This window comes from Anomaloglossus baeobatrachus, chromosome 5, assembly GCF_048569485.1.
Source record: "Anomaloglossus baeobatrachus isolate aAnoBae1 chromosome 5, aAnoBae1.hap1, whole genome shotgun sequence".
Lineage (NCBI taxonomy): Eukaryota > Metazoa > Chordata > Amphibia > Anura > Aromobatidae > Anomaloglossus > Anomaloglossus baeobatrachus.
The window spans coordinates 188,962,010-188,978,938 of NC_134357.1; the positions used below are offsets into that span (position 1 = coordinate 188,962,010).

The 16,929-nt window shown below is 51.5% G+C and overlaps 1 protein-coding gene across 4 annotated transcripts in view; it reads right to left on the minus strand.

The window, feature by feature from the left end:
• The window catches only part of LOC142311040 (L-threonine ammonia-lyase-like), a 290,375-nt gene extending 278,246 nt beyond the window's left edge, over nt 1–12,129 (minus strand). For 2 of the 4 annotated variants that reach the window (XM_075349048.1, XM_075349046.1), the window contains exon 1: nt 11,892–12,129. In XM_075349048.1, the coding sequence (XP_075205163.1) occupies nt 11,892–11,992 (101 nt within the window). In that variant the 5' untranslated portion in view covers nt 11,993–12,129. Of the gene's footprint in view, nt 1–11,736 lie in introns of all 4 variants that reach the window. The other 2 variants (XM_075349047.1, XM_075349045.1) reach the window with 1 other exon arrangement.
• Nucleotides 12,130–16,929: the final 4,800 nt, after the last annotated feature.

Sequence of the window (16,929 nt, forward strand, 5' to 3'; positions counted from 1 at the left end):
CCACACACAAACGGTACTACCGCACTCATCATCATCACACACATCCCGGCACTACTGCACCCATCATCACTGCACACACCCTGCACTACCGCACTCATCATCACCGCACACACCCCGGCACTACCGCTCCCATCATCATCACACACACCCCGGCACTACTGCACTCATCATCACTGCACACACCCCGGCACTACCGCCCTCATCATCACCACACACATCGGCACTACCGCACCGATCATCACCACACACATCGGCACTACCGCACCCATCATCACCGCACACAACCTCGGCACTACCGCACTCATCATCACCGCACACACCTCGGCACTACCGCACTCATCATCACCGCACACACCCCGACACTACCGTACTCATCATCATCACACACACCGACACTACTGCACCCACATCATCACCGCACACACCCCAGAACTACTGCACTCATCATCATCACACACACCTCAGCACTACCGCACAAATCATCACTGCACACACCCTGGCACTACCACAATCATCATCACCACACACACCCCGCACTACCGCACCATCATCATCACACACACCTCGGCACTACCGCACCCATCATCACCGCACACACCATGGCACTACTGCACTCATCATCACCACACACTGCCGGAACTATAGCCCCCATCAGCACCGCACACAGCCCAGCACTACAGCACCCATCATCATCACACACACCCGGCACTACTGCACCAATCATCACCGAACCCACACAGGCACTACCGCACCCATCCTCACCGCACACAGCCCGGCACTTCTGCACCCATCATCACAGCACACACGCAGGCACTACTACCCCCCTCATCACCGCTCACACGCCAGCACTACTGCACCCATCATCACCGCACACACGCAGGCACTACCGCTCCCATCATCATCACACACACCCCGGCACTACTGCACTCATCATCACTGCACACACCCCGGCACTACCGCACTCATCATCACCACACACATCGGCACTACCGCACCGATCATCACCACACACATCGGCACTACCGCACCCATCATCACCGCACACACCTCGGCACTACCGCACTCATCATCACCGCACACACCCCGACACTACGTACTCATCATCATCACACACACCGACACTACTGCACCATCATCATCACACACATCCCAGCACTACTGCACCCATCATCACTGCACACACCCTGGCACTACCGCACTCATCATCACCGCACACACCCCGGCACTACCGCTCCCATCATCATCACACACACCCCGGCACTACTGCACTCATCATCACTGCACACATCCCGGCACTACCGCACTCATCATCACCACACACATCGGCACTACCGCACCGATCATCACCACACACATCGGCACTACCGCACCCATCATCAACCCGCACACACACCTCGGCACTACCGCACTCATCATCACCGCACACACCCCGACACTACCGTACTCATCATCATCACACACACCGACACTACTGCACCCATCATCACCGCACACACCCCAGAACTACTGCACTCATCATCATCACACACACCTCAGCACTACCGCACAAATCATCACTGCACACACCCTGGCACTACCACAATCATCATCACCGCACACACCATGGCACTACTGCACTCATCATCACCACACACACGCCGGCACTATTAGCCCCCCATCAGCACCGCACACACCCCAGCACTACTGCACCCATCATCATCACACACACCCTGGCACCACCGCCCCATCCTCACCGCACACACCCCGGCACTACTGCACCAATCATCACCGAACCCACACAGGCACTACCGCACCCATCCTCACCGCACACAGCCCGGCACTTCTGCACCCATCATCACAGCACACACGCAGGCACTACTACCCCCCTCATCACCGCTCACACGCCCAGCACTACTGCACCCATCATCACCGCACACACGCAGGCACTACTGCCCCATCATCACCGCACACACCCTGGCACTACTGCACCCATCACCACCGCACACAACCCCGGCACTACTGCACCCATCATCACCGCAAGCACACAGGCACTACCACACCCATCATCACCGCACATGCAGGCACTACCGCACCCATCATCACCGCATACACCCCGGCACTACTGCACCCATCATCACCGCACACACGCAGGCACTACCGCACCCATCATCACCGCACACGCAGGCACTACCGCACCCATCATCACTGCACACACACAGGCATTACCTCAGTGACATCCCCGCTGAAAGCGCAACTCCCTTCAGTGGCTGCATGTAGCTCACAGCGAGCGGCGGTATTCTACTGCCGCTATTGTCAGCTTCATGTAGCAGAGCTGGATGCGTCGTGGGACCTCGTGGATTACGCCAGACCTGGATGGGTATTTGGGGATTTTAATAAAGTGGTGAAAGAGGGTGCATTTTTGTCTTTTATTCCAAATAAAGTATTTTTTCGGGTGTATGTGTTTATTTACTTTCACTTACAGGTTAATCATGGAATGTGTCTCATAGATGCCTGCCATGATTAACCTAGGACTTAGTGGCAGCTATGGGTTGCCATTAACTCCTTATTACCTCAATTGCCACTGCACCAGGGCAAATCGGGATGAGCCGGGTAGAGTCCCGAGACTGTCACATCTAATTTTTAGGCTGAGGGACTCCCCATAACGCGCGGCTCCCCATCTTGAGAATACCAGCCTTCAGCCGTGTGGCTTTATCTTGGCTGGTATCCAAATTAGGGGGGACAGCACGACGTTTTTTTTCAATTATTTACTTATTTATTGTACTGCACGATATAGACCCGCCCACCAGTGGCTGTGATTGGTTGCAGTGAGACAGCTGTCACTCAGTGTGGGGGCATGTCTGACTGCAACCAATCATAGGCGCCGGTGGGCGGGGGAAGCAGGGAATACGAGATTGAATAATGAGCGGCCGGCATTTTCAAAAGCAGGATAAGCCGCCAGAGGAGTATGACAGCCGTGCAGCGCCGCGCCAGTGATTGGTGAGTATGAGAGAGGGGGGAGAAAGACCATAAGTGATTTTAAATGATTTAGCTGCTGGACATGCTGAGCATGCGCAGTAGAATGTGATGGAATCCGTCAGCGAATTCTGCCGCTTAGTGCAGTGCGGCGGAATCCGCCCCCATAGACAATCATTAGACACCTTGGCGGATTCTAACGGAATCCATTAAGGTGCGTTATTTTAACGACCCAAAAAACGCTATATGTAGCTTTCCCTCTGCCCAACGCTGCGTCAAAATAACGACTCAGCGTCGTCCAGCGGATGCAACGCAGACACTTGCGTTACTGTGCGTCATCAATACAAGTCTATGGAGAATAGCGCAGTACGTTAACGGACTGTATTATTCTCCATAGCGGCGGATTGCGCTGAACGCAAGTGTGAAAGCGCCCTAAGCCCCGACCCACAGGAGGCCCCAAAGCGCAGGTGAGTGACCCAACTATGCCACAGAGACTCAGAGGGACAGGGACCGGAGGAGATGCAGCTGCAGCATCGCAGGGCTTCCCTGCGCCACAGAGACACAGAGGATGGACGGGGACCAGAGGAGACGCAACTGCGGCATCGCAGGGCTTCCCCGCGCCACAGAGACACACAGAGGGACGAGGACCGGAGGAGATGCAGCTGCGGCATTGCAGGGCTTCCTCACGCCACAGAGACACATAGAGGGATGGGGACAGGAGGAGACGCAGCTGCAGCGCACTAGGAACCCAGCACTCCGGGACGCAGCTCTCCCACTACAAAAATAAATGCAGGGGAAGCACATGGCTACTTAAATATTAACACTGCTGTGAATGTTAAGGAGCCGCTCATTACTATTCATGAGCCGCTCATTACTATTCATGGGCGGCTACTTAACATTCACTGGAGTGTTAATATTTAAGTAGCCAGCATTCATCAGTGGTTAGTGGGAGAGCTGCGTCCCGGAGTGCTCATGAGCCAATCATTACTATTCATGGCCAGCGGCCACACCACGACTCCCACACAGCCCAACACAAACACACGCACACCGGCACACACAAACCACCACGCATGCACAAACACTGCGGCGCACACACACACACACAACAACCCCGCTCATATCAAACGTGCCCCCCACACACACACAACCACCCACACACGAGCGCACACACAGCTGCACACAAACACCCCCGCACACACATCGCACCACAATCACACGCCTCCACTCACACACTGCAGCACACAGACAAATACACACACACCGCACAAAACACACACCCCCACAACACACACACATCGCCCCACATACGCGCCACAACACACAATGCAATACAAACACACCGTGCAACACAAACACCGCCCTACACAGACCCCCACATACCAGGATGGGGGCTATACCCGGATGGGACACAGACCAGGATGCTGCATACACAAGGATCCTACCTATACCATGATGGGGGCACATACTAGAATGGCGGCAATCACAGGATGGGGCCACATTCCAGGATGGGGCCCCATCACAGCATTAGCCCACACACCAGGATGGGGGCCATACCAGGATGGAGGAGACTATACCAGGATGGGACACATACCAGGATGCTGCCTGCCTACGCCAGATAGCGCACACAGACCAGGATGGGGCACATGTCAGGATGGTAGCTACACCACGATGGGGGCACATACCAGCATGGGGCCACATCACAGCATCAGCCCACATACCAGGCCAACCCACACCTCCCAACGCTACAGCCTGCATCTCACCGCCGGCCACAGTGGAAAAGCGGAGCAGATGCCGCACAGAAGCGATCAGCCGGCGGACAGGTACAAGCGACACCTTAGGAAACATTCTGGATGGTGCCTATACCGGGAGGCTGCCTACACCAGATTGCACACACAGACCATGATGGGGGCACATACCAGCATGGGGCCACATCAAAACATCAGCCTACATACGAGGATGAGAGCCATACAAGGATGGAGACTATACCAGGATGGGACACAGACCAGGATGCTGCATACACAAGGATCCTGCCTATACCACGATGGGGGGCACATACCAGGATGGCGGCAATCACAGGATGGGGCCACATACTCCGTGACATTGCCCTGACCTGACTTCTTTACTTGACTCTACTTGATCTTTCGCTACCACTGTCTATGTGGGTATCTTTCACAGATTACGACAAACAACATTTTACCTTCCGGCCTTACAAGGGCTCCTAAAAGAAAAATGCAACCCAGCAACACAACAAACCAGCAGCAGTAGGCAGCCAACAACAACGTCACAAGAAACACAATGCTACAAAGGAAGACCAGACAACCACACGAGCACGAACATCACACACAACCTCAAGAAGAAGCCACACTACAACACAAGAACGCCTTACTAAGCCCGGAAGCAGAATCTCAGACACAACAGCTAGAAAAAGAGGCATTGCTAAATCACACAGTATACTGTTAATGTATTTAGTTCCCAAGAATATTTAGTTACATCTTCATGTTAAACATTCATGTGCCGCCCTGGGCAAGCCAGGTCGTCACAGGTACTGCAACAACACACCCCACACCCCGGGATAGGCACACCAGTCACACACAAATCCTTGTTGCCTCCCTCTAGGGGCTGCTGTTCACACCAGGTGGGGTGGAGCCAGGCGGTTGGTCCCACCCACTGAGGAGTTCACAGTCCTGGAGGCGGGAAAGGAAGGCAGTTGAGTTAGGGAGAGTGAAAGAGAAGGAGTAAGACGGAGTAGTAGAGGAGCAGACTGACCGTGTCCAGGTACGTGGCCCGGGCACCAAGAGCAAGGTTGGCAGACGGTGGTGGCCGTCTGCAGGAGAGGCTGATTGACGCGAAACCGTAGGACCGGGGATGGGCGGTGGCCCGCCGGTACCAAACCGGGGAGCGAAGAGAAGCCAGCACAAACCGGCAGGGCCTATGGACTCCGACCAGGCTTGGAGTCGCCGTTAAACCGGTCAAATCCGTTAGCGACTGGAACCTCCAGGGTTCCCTAGCAGCAAAGACCCGACTGAAGGCAACCGTCCAAACCGAGAAAGGGAAATACAACTACCGCCACAGTTAGAATTCCCAGGGCCAGAGCCTGCGGGCAAAAGGGGCTCTTCCGGCCCATATCCGAGCTGGGGAGCGGGTTACTGGTGGGAAGCCATCGGGACCGAAGATACACAACAGGTGCAGGGAAAGGCAGCCACCACCAACCTTCCGGGGCAACCACAGCAGCCGGGTGCGGGACCCGTACATCCAGCCGTTTGTTTTACTGGAGACTCTGTATCCATCATTGGCTGAGTGAGTACCACCGTGCCGTCTGGCACCGCGCTGCCCCCGCGACCCTGCACCTCGCCAACCCTGCCTCCCCGTCCCACCTCACCGGGCCCCGGGACCACCAACCCCCCTACCCACGGATGGGAGAGAAACATCTCGGCTGCTCCCTGTCATCGCTCCCGGGATCCCCGTCCAGAGCAGTGGTGGTGTCCCAACCTCACCACAAACCGTGGGTGGTGTCACGGACCAACTCCCCAAACCCAAAACCACCCCTTTTCACTGCACGAGCGAGCAGCGCCGCTCGAGTCCCCGGATCCGGCCCACCGCTCGAGCCACCGAGCAGCAGCAGCGCCGGACCCGAGCGCCAGCGAGAGCGCAGCGAGAGCGCAGCGGCGGCGGCCTCCTCCCCGCCCGCGACATAACTTGGCGTCACGAACAGGATCTTACCATTCTACCGGCTGGTAGAAGTGCGCCTTGTGTCCCGCCGGCGGTGTCCGGCCGAAAAATTTCAGAATCGCCATCTTGGGCGCGAAAACCTTCCCGCTCGAGCGTCTTCTCAAGCAGTGGAGGCGCGAAAGCCGAAGTTCCGCCCCTGAAGAGGAGGTGCTGAGAAAAGACCAAGGGGGGCGGATGGCGTCCGGCCGCATGTAAACCGCGGCTATAAAAGCAGGGACGCCAGGACTCTGCGGCCATAATTGGTTCCTGGAAGATACCGCTGCCAAGATGTACAGTCCGTCCGACAACACCACAGTCCCCGCGCCCGCGCCTGGTACCGCAGCGTGGGTGGAAGTCCGGACCGTCCACTTGAGCAGCCGTCTGCAGGTCCGAATGCAGCTCCTCCTGGAGGAGTGGGAGGCCGACATGGCGGATGTGGTTGCAGCTATACGGAGACGCGAGGTGGAGGAAGATTTGGAGGAGCGGGTAAGCGACCCACGCCCCTGTATTCCCAAGGGATCGGCCGCTACGGCTGAGGGGCCCGGCCTGCGCCCGCTCACCCTGCTGCCTCCCCCGCTACCCGTGCTAGTCGCTACCACCCCGCCACTAGGCCCGCTACCCGCACAACCGGTAGCGGCACCCTGCCCGTCCGCCCAAGCGGACCAACCTGCAGCCGAAGCCCGTAGCCACTCTGAACCGCTTCCCTGGAAGTTGCCAAAGCCGTGGCCCGCTGATGAAGATGTGCCGATGGCACTTTCAGTGACCGTGCCTAGTTCCATTCCGGCACCGGCGGTCCGTTCCGTGCAGGAGGAGGCGGAGGTCAAGCGGGAGAGGACCCCTGTACCCATCCCCACGCCTCGGCTGAGGCTGCGCCGGGTCGTTGCTATGAGGCAGCACCCCAGGCCATGACACCGCGGGATCTTCCACAGAGGGCGCCAGTAGTGGGCAGTGTGGTGGAAATCCAGCGGGGCCCGACCCGCGCGCAGGGGCACGCAGTAGCCCCTTACTGGGACAGGGAACCGACCCCGCTGGGCCGAGAAATTGTGGAGAGGGAAAAGCTGAAGGCTGAACTGATCGCCCGCACCATTAGAGAAAAAGAGAGCCTCCGCTGAGCCACCTTCCGAGTACGGGGCCCGATCGACGAGAGGCAAGTGAGAAGGTTCGATGTCCGTCGGGGGTACGGTTTTATCTTCGAGTCGGGCCTGGAGGCCGAAATCTTTGTGGCCCGACGGGACGTTAATGCCACCTGCCAGAGGACCACCCGGGCCGTAACCTGCTCCCAGGAGATCTGGTACAATACACACGGCATTGTGGAGAGAGGGGCTGGTTTGCCCTGGACGCCAAACTGAGAGGAGGCCAGGAGGCCCAAGCACCAGCCCAGCCCCCTCCTCCGGCCTGCGTTGTGGATTTGAAGTGACGGCAGCGGTCCCTCCATTGCACCGTTGTCCCCGTTGAGACCACCAGTACTGGTGTTAAGTAAATGAATGAATGTAATCAACCGAGAAGTTAACCTGATTGTCAACCGTGATTGAACCGGCCGTTGCCGGCAAGTTGTCCCTGTAGGGACCCTTTGCACCGTGCGTAAGGAACTGCTTACGGACACGCCCGAGAACTTGCAGGGCAACCACAAACTAGTGGAAATGTAAATATTTGGCATAAAATCCGTAGTCGCCTCCGGTGAGGCAGATTGGAGGAAGGGCCCGCAGCAAAGTAGGCTGGGGCCCGGCCACCACCTGGACGGTGGCCATCCTCCGGGGGTCAGGGGTTCCTATGGACGTGGGTCCCCTGAAGTGACCGTAGGGTGAGAAACACCGTACCCGTACCCGCTCGGGCAGCCTGAAGATGGACTAGGGTCAAGGGGTGCTGCCCACTTCTTAGGGGCAGCATCAGGGCCAGGTTGTTTGGGCGGGGGAGAGCGGAAGCCGTATGTTTTAATAAAAGTGACTACTGTTAGTAACGTTTAAGTGCCGTGCCTCCCGTTAAGGGAAGATACCAAAAAATGCTTTCTTTAAATGTTTTTTAGCTTTTTCTACAGTTTTACAAAAAAATAAAACCGGTGATGGACGGGCAGCCCGCGGATGGTCTGCATTTAACCAAGGGGGAATGTGGCGCCCTGGGCAAGCCAGGTCGTCACAGGTACTGCAACAACACACCCCACACCCCGAGATAGGCACACCAGTCACACACAAATCCTTGTTGCCTCCCTCCAGGGGCTGCTGTTCACACCAGGTGGGGTGGAGCCAGGCGGTTGGCCCCACCCACTGAGGAGTTCACAGTCCTGGAGGCGGGAAAGGAAGGCAGTTGAGTTAGGGAGAGTGAAAGAGAAGGAGTAAGATGGAGTAGTAGAGGAGCAGACTGACCGTGTCCGGGTACGTGGCCCGGGCACCAAGAGCAAGGTTGGCAGACGGTGGTGGCCGTCTGCAGGAGAGGCTGATTGACGCGGAACCGTAGGACCGGGGACGGGCGGTGTCCCGCCGGTACCGAACCGGGGAGCGAAGAGAAGCCAGCACAAACCGGCAGGGCCTACGGACCCCGACCAGGCTTGGAGTCGCCGTTAAACTGGTCAAATCCGTTAGCGACTGGAACCTCCGGGGTTTCCTAGTAGCAAAGACCCAACTGAAGGCAACCGTCCAAACCGAGAAAGGGAAATTCAACTACCGCCACAGTTGGAATTCCCAGGGCCAGAGCCTACGGGCAAAAGGGGCTCCTCCGGCCCATATCCCACCTGGGGAGTGGGTTACCGGTGGGAAGCCATCCGGACCGAAGATACACAACAGGTGCAGGGAAAGGCAGCCACCACCAACCTTCCGGGGCAACCACAGCAGCCGGCTGCGGGACCCGAACATCCAGCCGTTTGTTTTACCGGAAACTCTGTATCCATCATTGGCTGAGTGAGTACCACCGTGCCGTCTGGCACCGCGCTGCCCCCGCGACCCTGCACCTCGCCAACCCTGCCTCCCCGTCCCACCTCACCGGGCCCCGGGACCACCAACCCCCCTACCCACGGATGGGAGAGAAACATCTCGGCTGCTCCCTGTCATCGCTCCCGGGATCCCCGTCCAGAGCAGCGGTGGTGTCCCAACCTCACCACAAACCGTGGGTGGTGTCACGGACCAACTCCCCAAACCCAAAACCACCCCTTTTCACTGCACGGGCGAGGAGCGCCGCTCGAGTCCCCGGATCCGGCCCACCGCTCGAGCCACCGAACAGCAGCAGCAGCGCCGGACCCAAGCGCCAGTGAGAGCGCAGCGGCGGCGGCCTCCTCCCCGCCCGCGACATTCACAATTTTTAAACATTAAAATTTATCTTTGACAAAAAATATATTGTGTTTTCCTTCCATTAATAGTCAAAAATCATACATTAACTACACAATAAATTCTAGAATACCCGATGCATTAGAATCAGGCAACCATCTAGTCACTAATAACTATCTATCTATTTGCTATTACCAAGTCAGTAATGACCCAAAATGTTACCCTACCTACAACATCATGAAAATATTGGTGAACAACACTAAGAAAAAGAAATAAGTAAGCCATAATTGCTATTTTTTAGTCATATTGGCTCATGATAAATCAAATTAATAGCAATCAAAAACTTACATCTACTCAAAATCCTACATATTAAAATCTACATCTCATCCAGCAAAAGAAAAACAACCAGCTATCACACAGCCCTATAGGCAAAGACAAAGATGTTCTGACTTTTAGAATATAGTAATACATTCATAGATGTAAAAACATATTAGGAGGACCCAAGAATAAAATAAATATATATATATATATATATATATATTATAAGTATAAATAAATAGAATTCCAAATGGAGTTTGCATTGGTACAGCTAATTAGCTGTCTAGCAAATTATGGAATAGCTTTATTCTTGCTACTTCTTGGGAAAAAGAAAATAAAACTATCTTAGTAAATAAATGCTTTCATTTTCACACTGGCTAATGAGGCTTTTTTAGACTTTAACTTCCTGTTGTTTCAGGAAACAACACATGTACATAGCCACAATGAACAGGCCCAAACACTATCTTTTGTATGGAATTGTCTAATGAGCCTGTGCAAAGGTCATTGTAAAGGGAAAGGGAGCAGCTGCGACATTACTTTTTGTGATTGGCGGAGCCTGTAATACCAGCTTTGTATAGAGGTGTTACCTGTCACTGTCCTGCCTCTCATGATAAGGAAAATGCTGTAAACCCTTCCTGAAGTAACACCAAGTATGAGTCTAAAAAACCTCATTGGACAGTCTGAAAACTACTAGATTACTAATTGCAAATATTGTGAAATAAAGTAAAAAACTAACCTTGCTACATTGTTTTACAAATACATATAACACAAATATCAGATTTCAACAATCGGTAATCTATTGATAGCTTCTCTGCTGTTGGTCTGTTCAGTGATTACATCCTTCTCCTAAACATCCTAGTTTCAATGCAAAAGCTACATACAACCAGTTTGTTTGGGGACTGACAGCCATGGAGTGACACTGTCACTAGGCAGCAATGCCTGATGTGATTGTCACTACCAGCTGCATTTGCTATTTACTCATTGGGCTGCCAACAACTACCATTTTTGTGGCAGCACTAGCCATCAGGGTAAACAATATATTCTTTTCAGCACAGCATCAGACATTTGAAGAGGCTCACTCTGCCTTATCTAGCCGCTTGCTTACATATTGTATTCTATATAAAATAACATTGGAACAAGTTTTCTTAAAGAACTGTATTTGCAATTGTACATTTTTTATATATTTGCAGGAGAAGTAAGAAAAGGACGACACAATAAACAGATGTAAAAAAAGATGACCCAGGGTTGTTATTTCATAAGAAATACTGGGATTTTCTTCGCTAGGACCTCTTTTGCTGAATATGGATGAAAACATGATCTATTCTGGCCAGATATTGACTTCACACAGCTCTACTGGGGAATAGTTCACATACTATATACTAGTATATGGACTAGTATCATATATGACACTGCAATAAGTTCTAGTCTACACACTAAAACACTACTAACCAGAATCATTGCAAACAAATATGTATTAATTGTAAAGTACCATGGAAAGATTTACCTATATATCACAGCTATGACAAATACAGCGATGTGAAGCAAGCACGCCACTACTGCCCGTAAGGGAGGAAGGAGAGGGTCTGGATACAGAGGGGCACCTAGGGCTCGGTCATTGCCCATGCCCAAGGGTAAATAGCAGACTACAGATTTCCCAACCTGTTCCAGAAGGGATCAGAATCTTCCTCTTTCTCAAAGTCCAGGGCAGGACCCCTGCTGCGAAAAATCTTGGAGTAAATGAATTGTGCAACAAAATTCATAATTTGCTTTGTTGTTTCCCTCTTTCTCCAGGTACCACACTAAGCAATGGTGTCACCCCACCCTATGTGGGACTTTTTGCTTAACTACTTTTTTTTCTCTCTCAAGTTCAGATCAGAGGACACTGTCGAACACAGAGGGTGTGTGAGCGCTGGCTCCTGCTATATATAGTGCTTACTACGCATGCCAATCTGTCCCTGCCAATTTCCCTCACACCTCGGATTATGCTGTACTTTAAAGATGGAGAAGTGGCTAAGTCCCTTAGAGGATTAATGACTATTTCTCTACATAACTGCCCAAGTTCGTTATATTGTCAGGTTTAATCCTTTTACTGAAAGGAAAAACAAGCAAAATTAAAACCCACTATAAACATAGGTACACCAATGCCTATAACGTTTCTAGAAGTTTTGGATAGATACATCCTACATGATATGTTTATTAAAAAATTCATTGGATCCTTAAAAGAATATTTGATGTTCTAGGAAACAAAACATGAAGATTGTTTTCTACCTTTAACTTAGTAAACTAGATTACTAGATAACTGGAGACAATCTCACAGCAACCTCACTATGTAGGGTATTGTTCCTCAACAATTAGCTGAAGGACCAAATGTGGCTCTTGCACTACTTAAACCAAACTTCACTTTTCACAGCTCTTGATACTATTGTGCACTATCAGCAGAGTAGATGTCATAGCAATATTAAAACTTACAATTGGTAAGGGGTACAACTGCATATGTCTTAATCATGCTGGATCCATCATGATGTTTCCTAACTTAGCAAGCAAGGTTGGAAAGAGGTTGGTGATGGATCAATGCAGAGGTGAATCTAGGTTTTCTGGCATCCAGGGGAAAAATTCAGATTGGTGAACCCCCACCGCCTCACTCTCAAGATGTTTGAGTAGTCATCATGTGACCACTCAAATGTGATTTGCATAGCTATAGTCATGTGCTGACAAGCTACTTTTCCTAATTCTCTCTATGTATGGTGAAATAATAGCCCCTTGTTTCCCTTGGACAAGGAAAGCTATTGTCACGGAAGTATGAAAATCCCATTAGTGGTTATGTTATGATCACTGGAAGTAGCAAGCAGAGCTGAACCCTGACAGTGCGTATATTACACCATGTTAAGATTGGGCATGCTACTTTGCTCAATTTTATAATTAAAGGAGTTGTCCAGGGTTTGTGATAAAAGTCTGCAGTCACTCTATGTGAATTGTCAAAGCGCATGTATTGCATATTTTCAGGTTTCTCCCATGACAGTGGCAAGAGTGAGCGTTTTGCATACTTCCTGCCACATTCCAATTAGACATCCTCTCTGATTGGAGTCATTCTCTTCATGTTGTCAACACACCATGATGATTTTCACATGAACAACTAGTTTTTGCACACTTCCATCTTCTCTGGTCTTCTGCTGCACATCCCGACATGATGCCCTTAAAAATAGCAGCATAATTATAATGTAATGTCCCCTGAGCGTATAGCAGGGGACAACATGGTAACACAGGCTTTTAGGTCTGGTAGTCAGTGGTGGTTTATATCTGAGCATCTGCGTTTCCAGGCAGATAAAGTAATTTACCTGGTGGATAATGTATGGTTGGCTGATGGCCAGCCAATCAAAGGTCATGCTGGTCGGTTTTCAGGGCTATTGGTCAACAGTGTATTCTGGCAGGGAATGTAAGGTATTTATAGACCGCATTCCTGTCAGAGGGTCAGTTTGACCTCTGACATTTCTAAAGAATGGATAGTCTGATTTCTGAAGTCCCAGTTAAAGCCAGTCAGGAGGGTGGTGAGGAATGGCTGCATTTCTGCTTATCTCTGCCTTCTGCTAGAAGTACCTGTGTTCCTTTGGACCATGCTGTGGCTTCCTCCGGTTCCGTCACTGACGTGGATGTGGCTCTGCAAACGCCAGTAGGCCGTTGTCTCCAGTCGCACCCCAGGCCCAACCCCAGGTTTTCTCCGTCGCCTGCGCCAGTGAAGAGGAGTGTCAGCGTTACTCACCCGGTCGGGTCTAGGAGGAAGCAGAAGTTGTCACGTGAAGGTTCGGTTGTTTCCAAGAGTAAGGCGGACTTGCGGGACTTCGCTGAATCCCGCCCTTCCAGGAAGAGATCCAGGGACGGGGTGCCTGTGGCGGCGACTTGTGATTCTGTGATGGGTGACCTGCGGAGCATGGAGGGTGAGGGCCCGAGGGCCTGCTCGGGTGAAAGGGAGCTGGAGCCAATATGGTTCATTCGCTTCAGTGGATTTATCAGCGGGGGATAGGGGCAGTTTCCTTCCCGGTGCCCCACATGGACCTTGTTTGCCTCCTCCCAGCCGCTTAATTCAGGACCTTCATGCTACGGGGTGTCCTCAATGCCCTCATCATCATTCCCTATGCATGAGGATGCCCGCCGGGTTTGGACCTCATCAAATAATTCTTCTGAAGAGGAGGCCCTGAGTGGTCCCCGCATACAAGGATCGCAGGCTCATCCAGCAAGGGGTCCTCTTCTGCCTTCCAGTAGAGCGTCATCTTCTCATCTGCAGCAGTCGAATCGGCAGGGTGAGACCCCTTCTAATTTTTTGTTACAGGGTGGGCAGGGATTGTCCTTTGAATCAGTTAAATTGGTAGTGGCGAAAGTAGTTTCTGAAGCTGTTGGCCTCTCATATAAATCGGATGGTAAGCGTGTGGGGGTGGTCTCGGATCATGCTAATAGTCGGGCTGCTGCTGTGTCAGAGAAGGAGGCACTTGTATGTGAGGTCTCTCCGCTTAGTTTCCATCTTCCCCTTTCTGTGAAGGAGATTTGGAACAGGGAATATTTGGACATAGGGCTTCAGGTCAAGTTTTTCGGTACCGCCTTTTCGGGGTAAGGGGTGCATGATTGGAAAGAATCTGGTTTCTGCACTATCTTATCCTTTGGTGGTGTCTCAGCATATCGAGAAGGAACTGTCATTGGGTCACATTGCTGGCCCGTTTTCAGAGCCACCGTTTGAGGATTTTCGGGTTTCCTCTCGAGGAGTTGTTTCTAAGAAGGAGCCTGGTTCTTTCCGCATCATTCATCACTTGTCTTTCCCAAAGGGTGGTTCTCTAAATGATCAAGTGGACTCGTCTGCTGCTGCTGTTCGGTATATTCATTTTGATGTGACTTGATTTGTTGCGATAGTTTGGGAAGAACTGTTATCTGGCTAAGTCGGATATCAAATCTGCATTCCGGCTTTTGCCAGTGCACCCGTCTGGTTTTAACTCTTTGGGGTTTTATTTTGACGGGGCATTTTACTTCAATCACAGTCTTCCTATGGGTTTTTCCCTTTTCTGCTTTTACTTTGAGTCTTTTTCCACATTTTTATCCTGGGTGGTTGGCGGCGTTGATTTCCCGGCTAGGAGCATTCTTCATTATTTAGATGATTTTTTTTTTTTTTGGTGAAGGATCGTCTGATGTTTGCTTTGCTATGCTTTCTCATTTTTTGCAGTTGATGAGTCATTTTGGTGTGCCAATTGCTTTAAAAAAAACGGTTTATCCGTGCACAAAGCATGAGTATTTGGGAATCACTATCGATTGGGCTGAAATGGAGTTCAGCTTGTCTGATGAGAAATTGGACAAGCTGAAGGCGAAATAACATAGAAGGAAAAGTGCACAGCACTGCTTACCCTTTCAAGAGGTAGTGAGAAGATCTCGATTCATCACTAAGCAGTGTGGTTGGTGCTTTGTGACATCGGGCACAATCCTGAAAAAATTCCTGGTATGATGGAAGCTGCTGTCTCAACCGTGGTGCTATTGCCCAGACGAAGCCATCAATACATAGAAAATAAAAGAGCGGGCAGCACTCTGCAGGTAGCTTCAGACAGCTTTATTTTTCGATGCTGACAGGTGTAACAGACATGAGGGAGTGTAGGGAGGGAAGCACGAGGACGACGGTACCGTTTCGCACCTCTAGGGGCGGACCCGTGAAAGCGCCCCTAGAGGTGCGAAACGGTACCGTCGTCCTCGTGCTCCCCTCCCTCCACTCCCTCATGTCTGTTACACCTGTCAGCATCGAAAAATAAAGCTGTCTGAAGCTACCTGCAGAGTGCTGCCCGCTCTTTTATTTTCCATGGACAAGCTGAAGGCATTGGTGTCTGGCAGGCTGTTCATGAAGAAGGCTACCCTTAAAGATTTTCAGTCACTTTTGGGCAGTTTGAATTTTGCCCTTCGTATTCTGCCTATGTGCTGCGCCTCTTTACATCAGCTTTATGATGCGACAAAAGGGGCTTCGTCGCCAGGTTGTCACATTCGGGTTACCAAGGTGTTTCAGGAAGTCTTGTCCATGTGGTTGCAGTTTTTGTCCTCGTTCAATGGCATTTGCTGCTTGCAGGACGATTTTGTTGTTTTGTCTTTGTTGGGTTTGTCTGTCTATGTAGATTCGGTTTGCGGTTTTGGGTTGCTTTCTGAGCGGAAATGGTGTTTTTCGCCATGGCCTGAGTTTTTTTTTCGGGAGCGCGTTTTTTGCAAATCGCAAGCGTTACTTGATGTCTTTGCTTTGCTTGCTGTTGTAGAGTTATGGGGTGTGCAATTAGCCAATAAACGTATTAATTTTCGGTTACAGTCATCAGGATCGTTTTTTGTGCTTAATACACTTGTCTTCCAAGTGCCCCTTTATTAGTAAAGTTTTGCGGCGGCTTGTTTTGGTCTGCTTGAAATGTAATATATGATTAAAGGGGAACTTTGATTTGAGATCGGATAGTAGTTCAGCATTTTTTCTTTCTCAGCAGCAATGGGTGGAGTTTTGCGGGTCCGCTCTGTCGGCAGATCAATGCGGCGTGGATTGCCCGTTGGGGTTGTGGACGCTTTTGGAGAATTAATACCAGGGTTCATTAGAAATTCTTTGGCTCCCTCAACATGGGCTGCGTATTTGGCTGCATGGCGGGATTGGTCTAATTTTTGTGCTGTGAGGCATTCGCCTGCAGTTAACGGGGAGACTGATCTT